This window comes from Oncorhynchus mykiss, chromosome 2 (assembly GCF_057628025.1).
Source record: "Oncorhynchus mykiss isolate SJ-2025 chromosome 2, ASM5762802v1, whole genome shotgun sequence".
Taxonomy (NCBI): domain Eukaryota; kingdom Metazoa; phylum Chordata; class Actinopteri; order Salmoniformes; family Salmonidae; genus Oncorhynchus; species Oncorhynchus mykiss.
Window position 1 is genome coordinate 83,019,284 of NC_143023.1, and position 18,489 is coordinate 83,037,772.

The 18,489-nt window shown below is 42.8% G+C and overlaps 1 protein-coding gene and 1 long non-coding RNA gene across 2 annotated transcripts; one reads left to right on the top strand and one right to left on the bottom strand.

The window, feature by feature from the left end:
* The first annotated feature begins 1,333 nt into the window (after positions 1-1,333).
* LOC110497837 (transmembrane protein 263) lies at positions 1,334-5,189 on the top strand. The gene is made up of 2 exons (XM_090209660.1): positions 1,334-1,481; positions 2,084-5,189. Exons 1-2 carry the CDS (start codon positions 1,415-1,417, stop codon positions 2,380-2,382), a joined length of 366 nt encoding a protein of 121 aa, XP_090065786.1. The 5' UTR covers positions 1,334-1,414; the 3' UTR covers positions 2,383-5,189.
* LOC149985257 (uncharacterized) lies at positions 2,077-7,479 on the bottom strand. The gene is made up of 2 exons (XR_016488693.1): positions 4,903-7,479; positions 2,077-4,379 (listed from the first exon to the last, which is right to left on the bottom strand). It is a non-coding gene; the product is annotated as an uncharacterized LOC149985257 (long non-coding RNA).
* Positions 7,480-18,489: the final 11,010 nt, after the last annotated feature.

An 18,489-nucleotide genomic window follows, 5' to 3' on the forward strand; every position in this document is an offset into this window, starting at 1 on the left:
AGCATGCTAACTAGCCTAGCTAGCTTGTCAAACTCAGTTGGAACACAGTTTGGTTGGGTTATGGCTTGCAAGTATTACTGTTTGTATTCATCAGATAATAGTACACAGCTAGCTAAGTAATCTGATATTTTTCAAACAGGACATTAATTATGTACTGTAACAAGTGTGTATGTCATCTAAACACTCAATAGTTTTGGAGTTAGCCGAATGACATTGGCAGCCTGCTGCCACGTCAGTGACCATACCCAGCTAAATAACAACTCTTATTTATCTTAAGTATTTTAGATTGAACGTCTTTTGGATGTTCATTATGCTCACCAAACGATTTTCAAGTAGCTAGTACTTAAATGTAAGTGTGAATAGATTTAATTTATTAAATTGTCTCCATCTCCACATATGAGTTAGGTACCACACATTCTGTCTACTGAAACTATATTCATACCAGCTTGGCTCTATGCCTAACTAGGCCTAAAAGGTGGCTTTATTAATGGTCTTCAATTGTTGCTTACTTAAGCACAACTGGACCCCTAACCCTTTTACGGTGAAATGAAGGTACTCTATCCAGCACCTAGATATTTTTTGGTCCATTTCTAATTTCCAGACTAGTGCTATGCCTAAAATAAATATGATAATTAAAGCTTTTACACCATGGTGTATCTGTGAGTGTGCTATGTTGAACTGTGGGGGGCACGTGAAGAGCGAAGTTTGCTTATAGACGAGGCTAGTTTACTGTAGTGTGAAGTACAGTTTGATGCCACTGTAACTGCCACATAGGAATGCCCTACAGGCTACATGCACATAGAGCTGTTGAACAACACATGTTTCTACAACACTAATTAGGCCCTAAGATCATGTTCAATGGTCCTCAGCAAGCATATGACTTATGTTGACTCTGTTCAAGGCTTCCCTTCTTAAGAATTAGGCTTTATCATGTCTTTGTATTACTATCATGTGCATATCTTCTGTTTGGTGCCAGTAACTTGTCGCTCCGGTCTTGAAATGTCTTCGTGATCCTACTTTGCAGCTCTGTCAGATAAGAACAAAAAAAAGCTACCAATTGAGTAAAATAAATGAATTCCATGTTCTGTAAATTTCTTGATTTTCATCTTGTTGAGTTGAACATAGCTGAGAGCCCACTTATTCTCTGTGCTTCAACAGTAAACAGGTCTGCCTTGTTTGGCGTTGTTAGAAGCAGGCAGCACACCCTGGCTTAAAGTCAGACAGAGGAATGGTTAGTCCAAAGGCAATCCTTCCCCACCTTGTTTTTCAAGAACTTACCTAACCTAACGCCCAACTGCCAGAGGCAAAATGTATGCTCTATGGTGCCTCATTTGGGAAGAAGTAATGATATAGCCTACTTAAGAGATAATGAATTGGTTGACTTTACCTGTTTTCTCTCCTGCCTAGAGGGAAGATGAGTCAAAGCAAGCAGCAAGAGCAGGATGAAATCCCAGCATACCTCAAAGATGAGCATCCAGCAGGTCAGTTCAGTCTCTTTAGTTGCCAAAAACAAGCTGATGAACATTGAATGGACAATGATAACACATATTGTACACTGACACTCCGTAATGTAGGAGGCTACGTAACAGTAACTTGAATGCCATCCTATCACTGAAGATCTTATTAATAGGCCTAACTACAGTAAACCTGAACTTTTTTTAATGTCCTCACAAATTCGATGTCTGAGTGAATCTTAATATGTCTGAGGCATTTTTATTTGTACCAATAGGTGGCATTACCGTTCCATCTTCTGCATTGTTAGTGGCTCTACAGTTTCTGTCTAGCCCACCACACACTGATACCTTTGTCATTAGAAGCAATGAGGGCTATTGAGGGCCATCGTAGCTATATTTAGCTTTATCTTTCTAGTGGAGCTATTACTCTATCATGTGGTCACAATAGACCATTCTAAGCAGAAGACATGGTTCAATGACACAAACTTCCATGTAGGAGCCTATTCATCATTCTATTGTGGCACTGTCTGTACAATGTGGAACAGAGAGCTTTTTCCATAAACTGGGGAAGTTGCTCTGTTCCTCTGCTTAACTTCTCTCAACAATAACACCCCATTGTCTCTCATCAGACGGTAACAAGGATCACCCCGCGCCCCAGCCAGGCATGTTCTCCAGAGTGACTGGAGGACTCTTCAGTGTCACTAAAGGTGCTGTGGGAGCCACTGTGGGTGGGGTGGCCTGGATAGGAGGGAAGAGCTTCGACCTGACCAAGACCGCTGTCACCTCAGTGGCCGCTGTACCTGGCATTGGGGTGGGGCTGGTGAAAGGAGGGGTGTGTGCTGTAGCTGGATGCGTGTCTGCAGTAGGCTCAGCTGTGGCCAATAAAGTTCCTATTGGAGGAGGCAAGAAGAAGGACAAGTCTGACTGAGGAGGGGACGGACGGCGATGCCGTTTTGGGTCTCATGTCTGTTTCGTCTACAGTGTGGAGGGGCCTGGAGGGCTACAGAGGATTCAAAGTCGTGTGTGTGTGTTCTCTTTTTGTGGAGGCCTACACTCTGATCCGCAAGTGTCTATGGACCACTCTCATTATGTGGCGGCCTGGTCACAGAGGGGGAGACTAAATAAGTTGTTTCCTGGTCAGTAGTGCAGGGGCCACCCCACCTGTCTTTGTCTGCAATAATAACCAGTGCCTCAAACTGTTGGAATATGAAATGACTGACTGTGAATGTTGTATTTACTCTGTAGATGAAAACCAGCCAAGATAATATTAGGCCTATTATATTGCTTAGTATTTGTTCCATCTCCAGGTCGCTGTTTAAGAAACAGGCCAAGAACATTTTCACAATGTTTAAGGCGGTGTTCATGTTCATTGCTGTGTTTGGCAGTCAGACAATCAGTGATCGATGCCTAGTCCGGCACCTCTAACAGTAAATAAAAAGGATCTCATGGGGGGGGTTTGGTGCTGGGACTGCACAGGGGGTTACTACCTTGACCCCCGAGCAGAGGTGTGGTTCAGATCGAAGAAGCCAGCACCGGGCTGCTCCAACCACCGAGGCAGCGCCTTGTTTTGAAAAGTATTGGTGACGGCGGGGAGTTGATGGCTGCACTCCATCTCTCTGATTGATTCTATTTCTGAGATTACGGACTCTATGCGTCTGGGGCCCAGCCGCTCAGCCTTGGTGCTCTTTCCCACAACAACACTCATCACTCTCCCACCCCTCCCCAATAATTACCGCGGCACGCTGGGGTTACAACGCTACCTGCAAGGGCTATGGTAGACTGAACACTGCTAGGGAAGTCGATGTTCCTGACTATATGTTTATGCTGGTGGATATTGTTTTCTTTTGTTTTTTTCTTCTTCCCCTGTAAAGTATACGATTTATATCTCAAACTCCCCATTCCTGATGTGAGGGGGATTTTTTTTCTTTTTTCGTAGGGATATTATTTCTCCACCAGGGAAATGCTCTAAAGTGGACATGTTCATTTCCATTCATCTTTTTCATCTTCAGAAAACGCACTCTGGTGCAAGTAATGTAACCTTATGTTTTTCAATGACAAAGTAGTTTTAGGATCCGTTTCCCCTTTGATGGTATGGACTCTTCATTTTTTCACTGATGGTGCGTTGAATCACGGAGCTCTGTCACTGCTGTTCCTTCCTCTCTCGCTATATTTTGATCTTTCACTTTACAGCAAGGTGCCTTATTCCCACAAGAAAGCCTGAACTAAAGTAACTTATATATTTTTTTAACCTACCACTAATATATCTATCATCTTATTCCGTAGTCCACATGTTCTACTGCCAAAAAACAAACTAGCCTACTTTAGCATTAACCATTTCTGAATAAATTTAAGGAGTTGTCTTTTTCTATTGTTTGTATTAGAAATAAAATGTATTCATATTATTAATATACATTTCCAGTCAAGTTTGAACACCCTTTGCCTTGATGACAGCTTTGCACACTCGTGGCATTCTCTCAACCAGCTTCATGAGGTAGCTATTTGGAATGCATTTTAATTAACAGATGTGCCTTGTTAAAAGTACATTTTGGAAATTTCTAGGTTTGAGCCAATCAGTTGTGTTGTGACAAGGTAGGGGTGGTATACAGAAGATACCCCTTTTTGGTGAAACACCAAGTCCATATTATGGCAAGAACCGCTCAATTAAGCAAAGAGAAATGACAGTACATCGTTACTTTAAGACATGAAGGTCAGTCAATATGGAACATTTCATCAACTTTGAAAGTGTCTTCAAGTGCAGTCGCAAAAACCATCAAGCGCTATGATGAAACTGGCTCTCATGAGGACCACAACAGGAAAGGAAGACCCAGAGTTACCTCTGCTGCAGAGGATAAGTTCATTAGAGTTACCAGCCTCAGAAATTGCATCCCAAATAAATGCTTCACAGAGTTCAAGTACAAGACACATCTCAACATCAACTGTTCAGAGGAGACTGCGTGAATCAGGCCTTCATGGTCGAATTGCTGCAAAGAAACCACTACTAAAGGACACCAATAATAAGAATAGACTTGCTTGGGCCAAGAAACACTAGCAATGGATATTAGACCGGTGGAAATCTGTCCTTTGGTCTGATTTTTAGCCACATCTTTGAGAGATGCAGAGAAGGTGAACGGATGATCTCGGCATGTGGTTCCCACCGTGAAGCATGGAGGAGGAGGTGTGATAGTGTGGGCTGCTTTGCTGGTGACACTGTGATTTATTTAGAGTTCAAGGCAAGCTTTCAGCATTCTGCAGCGATACGCCATCCCAGCTGGTTTGCGCTTAGTGGGACTATCATTTGTCTTTCAACAGGATAATGACCCAACAAACCTCCAGGCTGTGTAATGGATACTTGACCAAGCAGGAGCATAATGGAGTGCTACATCAGATGACTTGGCCTCCACAATCACCTGACCTCAACCCAATTGAGGTGGTTTGGGATGAGTTGGACCGCAGAGTGAAGGAAAAGCAGCCAGCAAGTACTCAGCATATGTGGGAACTCCTTCAAGATTGCTGGAAAAGCATTTCAGGTGAAGCTGGTTGAGAGTGCCAAAAGTGTGCAAAGCTGTCATCAAGGGAAAGGGTGGCTACTTTGAAGAATCTAAAATCTATTAAGATTTGTTTAACACTTTTTTGGTTACTACATGATTCCACATGTGTCATTTCATAGTTTTGATGTCTTCACTATTTTTCTACAATGTAGAAAATAATACAAATAAAGAAAAACCCTTGAATGAGTAGGTGTGTCTAAACTTTTGACTGGTACTGTAGTTCTCTACCAAAGTATTTGACTATTAATCAGTGGATTCTTAAATTTGGGTGTGTAACATCACATGGATATTTCTTGTGTTCATGATTTGTCTATAATTTAATGGAAAAATGAATGAGCCTCAGAGCAGTTGTTTTGCCCGTTTGTCATTAAGGTTTGACGGTGTGAATAGGAACTAGGATAATCAGTTGTTTCCTATTTGTTTGGCTTGTCAACACTGCGGAGATGAATTTCTGTAGCCCCCTCCCCTAGCTCCTACCTCAGATTAAAAAACAAAAATGTCTGTATAGTCAATATAACAGTAGAGCCACCTAGCCTGTAAAATTGGCTGCCTAATCCCAAATCTGACCCTTAGGCACTTTGTGTAGATGTGAGAGGATTGGATTATGCAATATGTTAATAGTGCCACGTTTCCCTCTGATATTGCTCTCCAATCCTTTCAGGTCTACACACATGCATAGGGGGTTGAGCCTAGGGGTCGATTTGGAAATAAACATTTGTGGTTCGCCTCCACCATGTCCCTTTTACTTACTCTGTATCTAGTCTTCTGTGAACACCGAATGGGTAAGGGCTAAGTGAAGGGTTTTAGAGTCCGAAATGGAACTGGTTCCATGACGATCAAAATGACAGTTATATTTTCAAAGCCAAACTGGTGGACGTTTCATCTTGAGATATTTCAGCAACAGAGCAGTAAATGAGTCCATTTGAGTACAGTTCCAGAGTCCAGTTGTAATATCAGTATACTGTCTGATAGTCTACTCTCAGGATGAGGCAACCTCAGACTGTCACACTGGAATGACTGATTCCTCACCACGCTACATAGACATAGGCAAACAGTTGTGGTAATACAGACCTTTCACACTTTTCCAAAGCAGTTGTACACTGAGTATACATTAGGAAGACCTTCATAATATTGAGTTGCGCCCAGAACAGACTAAATTTGTCAGGGCGTGGACTCTACAAGTTGTCAAGTGTTCCACAGGGATGCTGGCCCATGTTGTCGCTAAAGCTTCCCACAGTTGTGTCAAGTTGGCTGGATGTCCTTTGGGTGGTAGACCATTCTTGATACACACAGGAAATTGTTGGCTGTGAAAAACCCAGCAGCGTTGCAGTTCTTGACACAAACCGGTGCGCCTGGCACCTACTACCATACCCCGTTCAAAGGTACTTAAATCTTCTGTCTTGCCCATTCACCCTCTGAATGGCACACATACACAATCCATGTCTCAATTGTCTCCAGGCTTAAAAATAATTCTTTAACCTGTCTCTTCCCCTTCACCTACAACAATTTGAAGTGGATTTAACAAGTGACATCAATATGGGATCATCATTTTCACCTGGATTCACCTGGTCAGTCTGTCATGGAAAGAGCAGGTGTATTTTATGTTTTTTTTATACTCTGTATATACTGTATGGCACTCACATAAAAACAAATTACTTGTAGAGAATGAATTGCCAAATGTTGTATGATATGACTTAAGGTTGAGCAGTTTTTTTTTACGGATGAAGCATGTATTTCAGTAGGAAAGTACAACTGTGAAATGGTACTAGATTTTCTATAGAATCTGCATGTCCATGACTCTCGTCATGAACTGTGTTAGTGCAGCATTTCAAGTCCAAATGTTCTCAATCTCAAACCTTTTGTCTTAGAAATGTGTCTGTTTCTCACTTATTATGAGGAAGAGGTGGTGAGAAATCTAGAATGGATCTCCCCTGCTGTCTAGACAGTCTAGAATTCACACACTTACGTCAATGTGTAACTGGGAAGCCCAGTTCTTTTTCCCTGTTCCACTGTCTATCAGTGCCTGGAGGGAATTGACGTGCGGCAGCTTCACACAGGGACTGTAACCTTGAGCCCCCTGTGCATTAGTCGTATGAGTTAGTGGCGATACCATAGCTTTCACACTCGGCGGATGAAGGAGATGAAATGCCCCAGCTTTTTCCTCAGCTGCTAACAAGGTTGTGATTCAACCTTTTGGAGGAATCAATAATGAGGCCCATTGGTCCAGGAGCTAGATATTTTACACTTCATAGACCCAATTTAAGTGGTGGCTGCTGAGAGCGAGGCTAAGGTGACTGTTCCAAGAGTGAAGAAGAAATAAATCACTTATACCTTTTTATATCACTGCTCACTGTTCCGCTTAACACTGTCATAATACCTCTTGACCATCATAGAAACAGAATCTAAGTAGATTTATGTGGATCATTGTAACTAGCGGTTGATTAATTATGTGTGATTAAAATATGCTTTAAATCTGAGACCTTGCCGTATTCTTTTTAATTGACCAGACTTGGAAGCTTGTTTCGACCCAAGAATCATAGATGGGGAAGATTAAGTGGTCTTTTTTGCCTTTTCGCTGTTGTCCCCATTTAATTACCCTAACCTGGCCTGATTACAGACACTGGGTACCTTCATGAATAGAAATCAGTAGAGAGCTAACTAGGGAATAAGGGAGATATATGCCTCAAGGCTATTCAATTTCCTAGACGCAGATGTGGTTCATTGAAAAAGACTTCTCCAAAATGGTTGTTCGCTAAAGTCAGACTTAAATGGTCGGTGACAGAGGATCCTGCACCAGTATTTGAAATTCTATGTCGTATTTCACAGAACCAAGTCTGCTCAGACTCAATAGGCTTCAATGAAAGCTGACCAGGTGAAGAGCCAATTTGGCCACCTAATCTCTGGGATTAACTAACAGGCCTGTGATAATGAGATCACCTCAAATAGCATCAGAATCTCAATGTCCCCTGCTGCCGGGCTGCCATGAGTTTCATGACTCTTAATTAAGAAAAATAACTATCAAAGTCTATACACTTACTTCTGTAAATTGCTCTGGATAAGAGCGTCTGCTAAATAGTTAAAAGATGTAAAGATATATGTGTGTGTGTACATATACACTGCTCCAAAAAATAAAGGGAACACTAAAATAACACATCTTAGATCTGAATGAATGAAATATTCTTATTAAATACTTTTTTCTTTACATAGTTGAATGTGCTGACAACAAAATCACACAAAAATTATCAATGGAAATCAAATGTATCAACCCATGGAGGTCTGGATTTGGAGTCACACTCAAAATTAAAGTGGAAAAACACACTACAGGCTGATCCAACTTTGATGTAATGTCCTTAAAACAAGTCAAAATGAGGCTCAGGAGTGTGTGTGGCCTCCACGTGCCTGTATGACCTCCCTACAACGCCTGGGCATGCTCCTAATGAGGTGGTGGATGTTCATGCTGGAGGATGTTGCAGGCAGCAGAACGTTCTCCACGGCGTCTCCAGACTGTCACGTCTGTCACATGTGCTCAGTGTGAACCTGCTTTCATCTGTGAAGAGCACAGGGCGCCAGTGGTGAATTTGCCAATCTTGGTGTTCTCTGGCAAATGAAAAACGTCCTGCACGGTGTTGGGCTGTAAGCACAACCCCCACCTGTGGACGTCGGGCCCTCATACCACCCTCATGGAGTCTGTTTCTGACTGTTTGAGCAGACACATGCACATTTGTGGCCTGCTGGAGGTCATTTTGCAGGGCTCTGGCAGTGCTCCTCCTTGCACAAAGGTGGAGGTAGCGGTCCTGGTACTGAGTTGTTGCCCTCCTATGGCCTCCTCCACATCTCCTGATGTACTGGCCTGTCTCCTGGTAGCGCCTCCATGCTCTGGACACTATGCTGACAGACACAGCAAACCTTCTTGCCACAGCTCCCATTGATGTGCCGTCCTGGATGAGCTGCACTACCTGAGCCACTTGTGTGGGTTGTAGACTCCATCTCATGCTACCACTAGAGTGAAAGCACCGCCAGCATTCAAAAGTGACCAAAACATCAGCCAGGAAGCATAGGAACTGAGAAGTGGTCTGTGGTCGCCACCTGCAGAACCACTCCTTTATTGGGGGTGTCTTGCTAATTGCCTATAATTTCCACCTGTTGTCTATTCCATTTGCACAACAGCATGTGAAATGTATTGTCAATCAGTGCTGCTTCCTAAGTGGACAGTTTGATTTCACAGAAGTGTGATTGATTTGGAGTTACATTGTGTTGTTTAAGTGTTCCCTTTATTGTTTTGAGCAGTGTATATATGTACACACACACAGAGAGAGTGAGCTCCAAAAGTATTGGGACAATCACACTTGTTGTTTTGGCTCTGTTCTCCAGCACTTTTGATTTTAAATGATACAATGGTTAAAGTGCAGACTGTCAGCTTTAATTTGAGGGTATTTTCATCCATATCGGTTGAACTGTTTAGAAATTACAACACTTTTTGTACATAGTCCCCAAAAGTATTTAATTCACTTATGTGTATTAAAGTAGTGATAAATTAAGCATTTGGTCCAATATTCATAGTATGCAATGACTACATCAAGCTTGCGACTCTACAAATGTGTTGGATGCATTTGCTGTTTGTTTTGGTTGTGTTTCAGATTATTTTGTGCCCTGTTGAAATTCATGAAAAGAATGTATTGCGTCATTTGAGAGTCACTTTTATTGTAAATAAGAATATGTTTCTAAACATTTCTACATTAATGTGGATGCTACCATGATTACGGATAATCCCAAATTAATTGTGAATGATGATGAGTAAAAAAGTTAAAGCCTTAAATATCAACCCCCCCCAAAAAATGCTAACCTCCCCTGTTATTGTAATAGTGAGAGCTTAGCATGTCTTTGGGTTATGATATTTGTGTGTCTGTGACTCATTAGAAATGGATCTGACCTTACTTCACAGATAAATGACAAACTCAATGTATTCAAGGCCGAGACGGAGAGCTCTATACTGACATTGAGAGGACACAGAAGAATAGGTAAACCTACTGCAGTAGCGCAGATAACAGGCCTACCTATGTCCTCACAGTCCAGGATCAATGTCATGTCACATACTGTAACTGTGGAATGTGTGACGCAGTGTGGGTTAAAATAATAGAGGAACTCAGTGAAGAAAGTCCCTTGATGAAGCTGTAATCATTTTGAGAAACAACTACAGAAACACTTAAAGTAACACGGCTGAAAACTGAAAAAGTCTCCTGAATGTAGTAAAATGGCAAATTCCCCCTCTGGGTTCCAGATGAGAGATTTCAGTTTTCCTCTGAACATGTTTGGTTTCATAAGACTAATCAGTGCAAGAGAGTTTGTTTTTAAAAAAAAGGTCAATGCAGGTAGTCCGGGTAGCCATTTGATTAGCTATTTAGCACTCTTATGGCTTGGGGGTAGAAGCTGTTCAGGGTCCTTTTGGTCTCAGACTTGGTGCACTGGTACCGTTTTCCATGCGATAGCAGATAGAACAGTCTATAGCTTGGGTGGCTGGGAGCTCGGCCCCAGTGATGTACTGAGTCATAGTCACCACCCTCTATAGTGCCTTGCAGCCGCGTGCCTTGCAGTTTCCATACCAAGCGTTGATGCAGCCAGGCAAGATTCTCTCAATGGTGCAGCTGTAGAACTTTTTGAGGATCTAAGAGGCCATGCCAAATCTTTTCAGCCTCCTGAGGGGGAAGAGGTGCTGTTGTGCCCTCTTCACATCTGTGTGGTTGTGTGTGAACCATGTTACTTCCTTAGTGATGTGGACTCCAAGGATCTAGCTCTTGACCCGCTCTACTACAGCCCCATCAATGTGGAGGGGGCATGCTCGCCCCTCCTTTTCTTGTATTCCACAATCAGCTCCTTTTGTCTTTCTGACGTTGAAGGAGAGGTTGTTGTCCTGGCACCACACTGCCAGGTCTCTGATCTCCTCCCTATAGGCTGCCTCATCTTCATCGGTGATCAGTCTTACCACCGTTGTGTTGTCAGCAAACATAATGATGGTGTTGGAGTCGTGCCTGGCCGTGCAGTCAAGAGTGAACAGGAGGGAACTGAGGGGGCCCGTGTTGATGGTCAGTGTGGCCGATATGTTGTTACCTACCTTCACCGCTTGGGGGAAGCCCGTAAGGAAGTCCAAGATCCAGTTGCTGAGGGATGTGTTCATTCCCAGGGTCCTTAGCTTAGTGATGAGCTTGGAGGTCACTAAAATGTTGGAACACTGAGCTGTAGTTAATGAACAGCATTCTCACGTAGGTGTTCCTTTTGTCCAGGTGGGAAAGGGCAGTGTGGAATGTAATAGAGTTTGCGCAATCTGTGGATGTGTTGGGGCGGTATGCGAATTGGAGTGGGTCCAGAGTTTCTGGGATAATGGTGTTGATGTGAGCCATGACCAGTCTTTCAAAGCATTTCATGGCTACAGATGTGACTGTTACGGAGTGGTAGATGAAGGGGAGAAGACAGGTTAGAGAAGGATTTTTAAGCCTTGAGACAACTGAGACATGGATTATGTGTGCCATTCAGAGACTGAATGGGCAAGACAAAAGATTTAAGTGCCTTTGAACGGGGTTTGGTAGCAGGTGCAGTGGCAATTTCAGCATGTAAATCTTGGGGGTGGGGGGGTGGGTGGGACCATAGGATAAATAAAGGGGGCATATAAGCAGACAATGAAAGCTCTTAAAATATTAAATGATTACATTTATCAAAAAGAGGTTATAGGGTACATGTGCACCACCAAGTCAGAACAGTAGAAAAAATTAAGAAGTGAAAATAGACAAAATTATTAGGGAGAGGCACATGGGCTACTAACAGCTTACTACACAACATACACTTAGTAGGGCCTCCCGGGTGGCGCAGTGGTTAAGGGTGCTGTACTGCAGCGCCAGCTGTGCCACCAGAGACTCTGCCGCGACCGGGAGGTCCGTGGGGCGACCCACAATTGGCCTAGCGTCGCCCGGGTTAGGGAGGGTTTGGCTCGTAGGGAAATCCTTGTCTCATCGCGCACCAGCGACTCCTGTGGCGGTTGCCAGGTGCACGGTGTTTCCTCCGACACATTGGTTGGATGGCGCTGTGTTAAAAAGCAGTGCGGCTTGGTTGGGTTGTGTATCGGAGGACGCATGACTTTCAACCTTTGTCTCTCCCAAGCCCGTATGGGAGTTGTAACGATGAGACAAGATAGTAGCTACTAAACAATTGGATACCACGAAATTGGGGAGAAAAAGGGGTAAAATTGAAAAAATAAAAATATAAAATAAAAACATACAGTATACATATCTCCCGGGCATATTGTATAATTTATGCAGCAGCATACAATACATTTGTGGACTCACCTGCTGTGCTCACTTGAACAGGAAGGGGGCGCGGCACTCCTTTGTGGGCAAATTTTGTCATCAAACTTTGTCATCAAAGTCTGGCATTCTCTGGATTTATGGTGCTTTCAAGACAACTGGGACCTCAACAACAAAAAAAGGTTGAATCGTGATGACGTCAGTGATCTTCATGTCGTAGCTCTAGAAAGAGGCCCGAGTTCCGAATATACAATTCCAAGTTGGATGAAAGTTCAAAATGTATTTTCCCAGTCGTAGCTCGTTTTTCCCGAGTTCCCAGTTGTCTTGAACTCACTAAATTCAGATTTTGCAGTTCCAAGTTAACAGTTGTTTTGAGCGCGGCACAAATCATGTTTCATTGACAGCATAGCCAATGTTGAATGTTTATAATTTTAAACTAGAGAAAAGAGACCCTTAATCTTAGATTTGGGACCACACAGCTACTCCACTGAATAGTAGGCTAATGATTGCTTTGCAATACTTGCAGTCAGCCACACTGATTCCTTCTAAACCACTCATTGTTGAATTTGTGATTTCCAACTTGTTGTGTAATGTTTATGGCCGATGATTTCTCTTCATATGACAAGGATAGAAAAGGATTTGCCAGTAGATTGTCGACTTGATTCATGATGATGACTGCTAGCTAAGATTTTGAAAGTATGATGTTGACATGATCAGTCCAATTAAAGCTACTGTATAATGTGATTTGATGTAATTTTATCTGTGGCCAATAACCTTGAACCTTCTTGCATGTGCACTTCTAATATAACTCTAGGGCAGCACCCAAGGGGCTAGAATTTTCGAGCTCAACCCTTAGACTTGGCGGTGATGTAGTGTCCCCATGAGTGACAGAACACTGAGCCAATAACGGCGCAACGCTCCGTATTTTCTGCTGGCTTGCCCCACCACCACAAAAAGCACTAAGCTAGGCTGAAACACCTGCATTTTGGAGCTGACTTACTCAAGAAAAAAAGAATAGACCACGTTTGTATGCGGCTTTATTAACTCAGTTACATAAATATTTTTTTTCATTGTTTGCAAACTGAAATGTGACACATATTCATTCCAAAACAATATGCAAAACAGGAAACCTATTCTGAATGACAGGTCGCCACTGTGTCAAGAACTTCAACGATGCTGGGTTTTTCATGCTCAACAACTTCCCGTGTGTATCATGAATGGTCCACCACCCAAAGGACATCCAGCCAACTTGACACAACTCCGGGATCCTTGGGATGTCCCTACCCCATTGAAGTTGAAATTTAAAATGTTTACGGTTCTGGTGACGGTAGGTATTAATGGTAGGGTTTAGGGTAGGGACGTCCTATGGATCTCGGATAGTACTGACCCTTCTTCAGTCTGGCCAGAGTCCGTCGAAGAACAGGAAGTTACTTGTGGTTGTGGTTTTTGACGATGGGTTTATTGGATCGCTAGCCAGCAACTTGTAAACAATTACACATTCCTATAAGTGAGTAGTATTTTAATAGTATGTTAAAGATAATGCACATTGGCTGTTAAGCCAATTATACTTTCCGACTGTTGCCTCCCGTTTTAGTTTATTGAGATGGTAATGACATTTGTTTTTGATTACAATTACTAGGTGGAAGTAGCTAGCTACAGAATAGCCTAGCTCAAGGATGGGAAACTAAGCGATATCATAAATAATATCATAACTGCCATCGATAAAAGACAGTACTGTGCAGCCGTCTCCATCGACCTGGCCAAGGCTTTCGACTCTGACAATCACCAGACTCAACAGCCTTGGTTTTTCTAATGACTGCCTCACCTGGTTTACTAATTACTTCTCAGATCGAGTTCAGTGTGTCAAATCGGAGGGCCTGTTGTCCGGACCTCTGGCAGTCTCTATGGGGGTTCCACAGGATTCAATTCTCTGGCCGACTCTTGTCTCTATTTATCAACGATGTCGCTCTTGCTTCGGGTGATTCTTTGATCCACCTCTACGCAGACGACACCATTCTGCATACAACTGTCCCTTCTTTGGACTCTGTGTTAACAAACCTCCAAACGAGCTTCTGACCTAGAATATGAGGACTGACCTAAAACAGGGAATGTTTACTAGGATTAAATGTCAGGAGTTGTGTAAAACTGAGTTTAAATGTATTTGGCTAAGGTGTATGTAAACTTCTGACTTCAACTGTAGTTCCGTCTTATCTCAGCTCACTGATCACCATAGCAACACCCACCCATAGCACATGCTCCAGTAGGTATGTTTCACTGGTCATCCTTAAAGCCAACACCCCATTGGTCGCCTTTCCTTCCAGTTCTCTGCTGCAAATGACTGGAACGAATTGCAAAAATCACTGAAGTTGGAGACTTTTATTTCCCTCACTAACTTTAAGCATCAGCTGTCAAAGCAGCAGCTGTACACAGCCCATCTGTAAATAGCACATCCAACCAACTACCTACCTCATCCCCATATTTGTTTTTGTTTTTCTGCTCTTTTGCACACCAGTTTTTCTACTTGCACATTCTCATCTGCACATATATCACTCCAGTGTAAATTGCTAAATTGTAATTACTTCGCCACTATTGGCCTATTTATTGCCTTACCTTCTTACTTAATTTGCACGCACTGTATACAGATTTTTCTATTGTGTTATTGACTGTACATTTGTTTATTCCATGTGTAACTCTGTGTTGTTTTTGTTTGCACTGCTTTGCTTTATTTTGGCCAGGTCGCAGTTGTAATTGAGAACTTGTTCTCAACTGGCCTACCTGGTTAAACAAAGATTTTTTTTTTTTTTTAATGTCTCAACTTACTGTTGAGATTTTAGAGTAGTAGAATACACAAGGTGGAATTTTGACATTTGGTTGTGCATCAGCAGTTTCTCTTGTTAAGTCAGTCAATCAATTGGACCAAGTCTAGCCAGCTATATAAACTTGTAGAAATAATTCCAGTTACCGATCGTGGGGAAAATTTATTTTGTTTGTCACGCTCACTCAGACATCATGTTAAAAATGTCAAACATTTCTCTTCGCCCAATGACAAAATTTGTACAATTGCAGGAATTTAGCTGTAAAACTGCTGATTATTCTCTCCGCCCCATGGCAAAATTGGTAGAATAGCAGCCAACGTTTTTTTCAACATCATTTGTCAATGTATTGTGACATGGAATCTTCGTGAAAAATACATTTAATTTGAAAAAAGTAATCAACGAAAACTGTTATTTTGAGAGTGACATTTCAACCACATGATTATGTCATCATTGTAACCAAATTTCAAATAGACAAACAAACCTTGGCTCAGATGGAACTATCCAAGCAGTAGATACAGCTTCTTGAAATGTTGATATTTGGTTGAGTTTTCAACCAAACAGAATTCAATATGATATTTTATATTACTGTAAATAGCCTAAGGTTAAGGCTTTACAAACCCGGCTGCGACAGAGCCTGGGCGCAAACCCAGAGTCTCTGGTGGCACAGCCCTAGACCACTGCGCCACCCGGGAGGCCCTTAAGCTGCACTGCTTCTTGACACAATGCCCACTTAACCCGGAAGCCAGCCGCATCAATGTGTCAGAGGAAACACCGTACACCTGGTGACCGTGTCAGCATGCACTGCGCCCGGCCCGCCACAGGAATCGCTAGTGCGTGATGGGACAAGAACATCCCTGCCGGCTAAACCCTCCCCTAACCCGGACGATGCTGGGCCAATTGTTCGCCGCCCCATGGGTCTCCCAGTCGCAGCCAGCTGCGACAGAGCCTGGACACGGACCCAGAATCTCTAGTGGCACAGCTAGCACTGCGATGCAGTGCCTTAGAACCCCGACACGGCTCGGGACGGCCCAACGATTACAAGCATACCCATAACACGATGCAGTCACCACCATGCTTGAAAATATGGAGAGTGGTATTCAGTAATGTTTTGTATCAGATTTGCCCCAAACATAACACTTTGTATTCAAGACAAAAAGTTATTTGCTTTGGCACATTTTTTTCAGTATTACTTTAGTGCCTTTTTGCCAACAGGATGCATGTTTTGGAATATATACAGACTTATTTTCACTCTGTCAATTAGGTTAGTATTGTGGACTAACTACAATGTTGTTGAGCCATCCTCAGTTTTCTCCTATCACAGCCGTTAAACTCTGTAACTGTTTTAAAGGCACCATTGGCCTTCTTCTACAGCAACTGAGTTAGGAAGAACGCCTAAATCTTTGTAGTGACTGGCTATATTGCTACACCATCCAAAGTATAATTAATAACGTCACCATGCTTAAAGGGATATTCAATGTCTGCTTAAAACAACAACAACAAAAATCAGCTATCTACCAATAGGTGACATTTTTTGCGAGGCATTGGAAAACCTCCCTGGTCTTTGTGGGTGAACCGGTGTTTGAAATTCACTGCTCGACTGAGGGACCTTACAGATAATTGTATTTGTGGGGTACAGAGATGAGGTAGTCAGCCTTTCTAAGGTCTTCGAAAGCCAAGTCAACAAACAGATTACTGACCATTTCAAATCTCACCATACCCTCTCTGCTATGCAATCTGGTTTCAGAGCTGGTCATGGGTGCACCGCAGCAATGCTCAAGGACCTAAACGATATCTTAACCGCCATCGATAAGAAACATTACTGTGCAGCCGTTATTCATTGATCTGGCCAAGGCTTTCGACTCTTTCAATCACCACATCCTCATCGGCAGACTCGACTGCCTTGGTTTCTCAAATAATTGCCTCGCCTGGTTCACCAACTACTTCTCTGATAGAGTTCAGTGTGTCAAATCGGAAGGTCTGTTGTCCGGACCTCTGGCAGTCTCTATGGGGGTGCCACAGGGTTCAATTCTTGGACCGACTCTCTTCTCTGTATACATCAATGATGTCGCTCTTGCTGCTGGTGCGTCTCTGATCCACCTCTACGCAGACGACACCATTCTGTATACTTCTGGCCCTTCTTTGGACACTGTGTTAACAAAACTCCAGGCAAGCTTCAATGCCATACAACTCTCCTTCCGTGGCCTCCAATTGCTCTTAAATGCAAGTAAAACTAAATGCATGCTCTTCAACCGATCGCTGCTTACACCTGCCCGCCTGTCCAACATCACTACTCAGGACGACTCTGACTTAGAATACGTGGACAACTACAAATACCTAGGTAATGTATTGACTGTTATTGACTGTAAACTCTCCTTCTAGACCCACATCAAACATCTCCAATCCAAAGTTAAATCTAGAATTGGCTTCCTATTTCGCAACAAAGCATCCTTCACTCATGCTGCCATACATACCCTTGTAAAACTGACCATCCTACCAATCCTCGACTTCGGCGATGACATTTACAAAATAGCCTCCAATACCCTACTCAACAAATTGCATGCAGTCTATCACAGTGCCATCCGTTTTGTCACCAAAGCCCCATATAATACCCACCATTGCGACCTGTATGCTCTCGTTGGCTGGCCCTCGCTTCATACTCGTGGCCAAACCCACTGGCTCCAGGTCATCTATAAGACCCTGCTAGGTAAAGTCCCCCCTTATCTCAGCTCGCTGGTCACCATAGCATCACCCACCTGTAGCACACGCTCCAGCAGGTATATCTCTCTGGCCACCCCCAAAACCAATTCTTCCTTTGGCCGCCTCTCCTTCCAGTTCTCTGCTGCCAATGACTGGAACGAACTACAAAAATCTCTGAAACTGGAAACACTTATCTCCCTCACTAGCTTTAAGCACCAGCTGTCAGAGCAGCTCACAGATTACTGCACCTGTACATAGCCCATCTATAATTTAGCCCATCCAACTACCTCCCCCCTACTGTATTTATTTTATTTATTTATTTTGCTCCTTTGCACCCCATTATTTTTATTTCTACTTTGCACATTCTTCCACTGCAAATCTACCATTCCAGTGTTTTACTTGCTATATTGTATTTACTTTGCCCCCATGGCCTTTTTTTGCCTTTACCATTATCTCACCTCATTTGCTCACATCGTATATAGACTTGTTTCTAATGTGTTATTGACTGTATGTTTGTTTTACTCCATGTGTAACTCTGTGTCATTGTATGTGTCTAACTGCTTTGCTTTATCTTGGCCAGGTCACAGTTGTAAATGAGAACTTGTTCTCAACTTGCCCACCTGGTTAAACAAAGGTCAAATTAAAAATAAAAAAATTTAAAAAAATTATGTTAAACACTTGT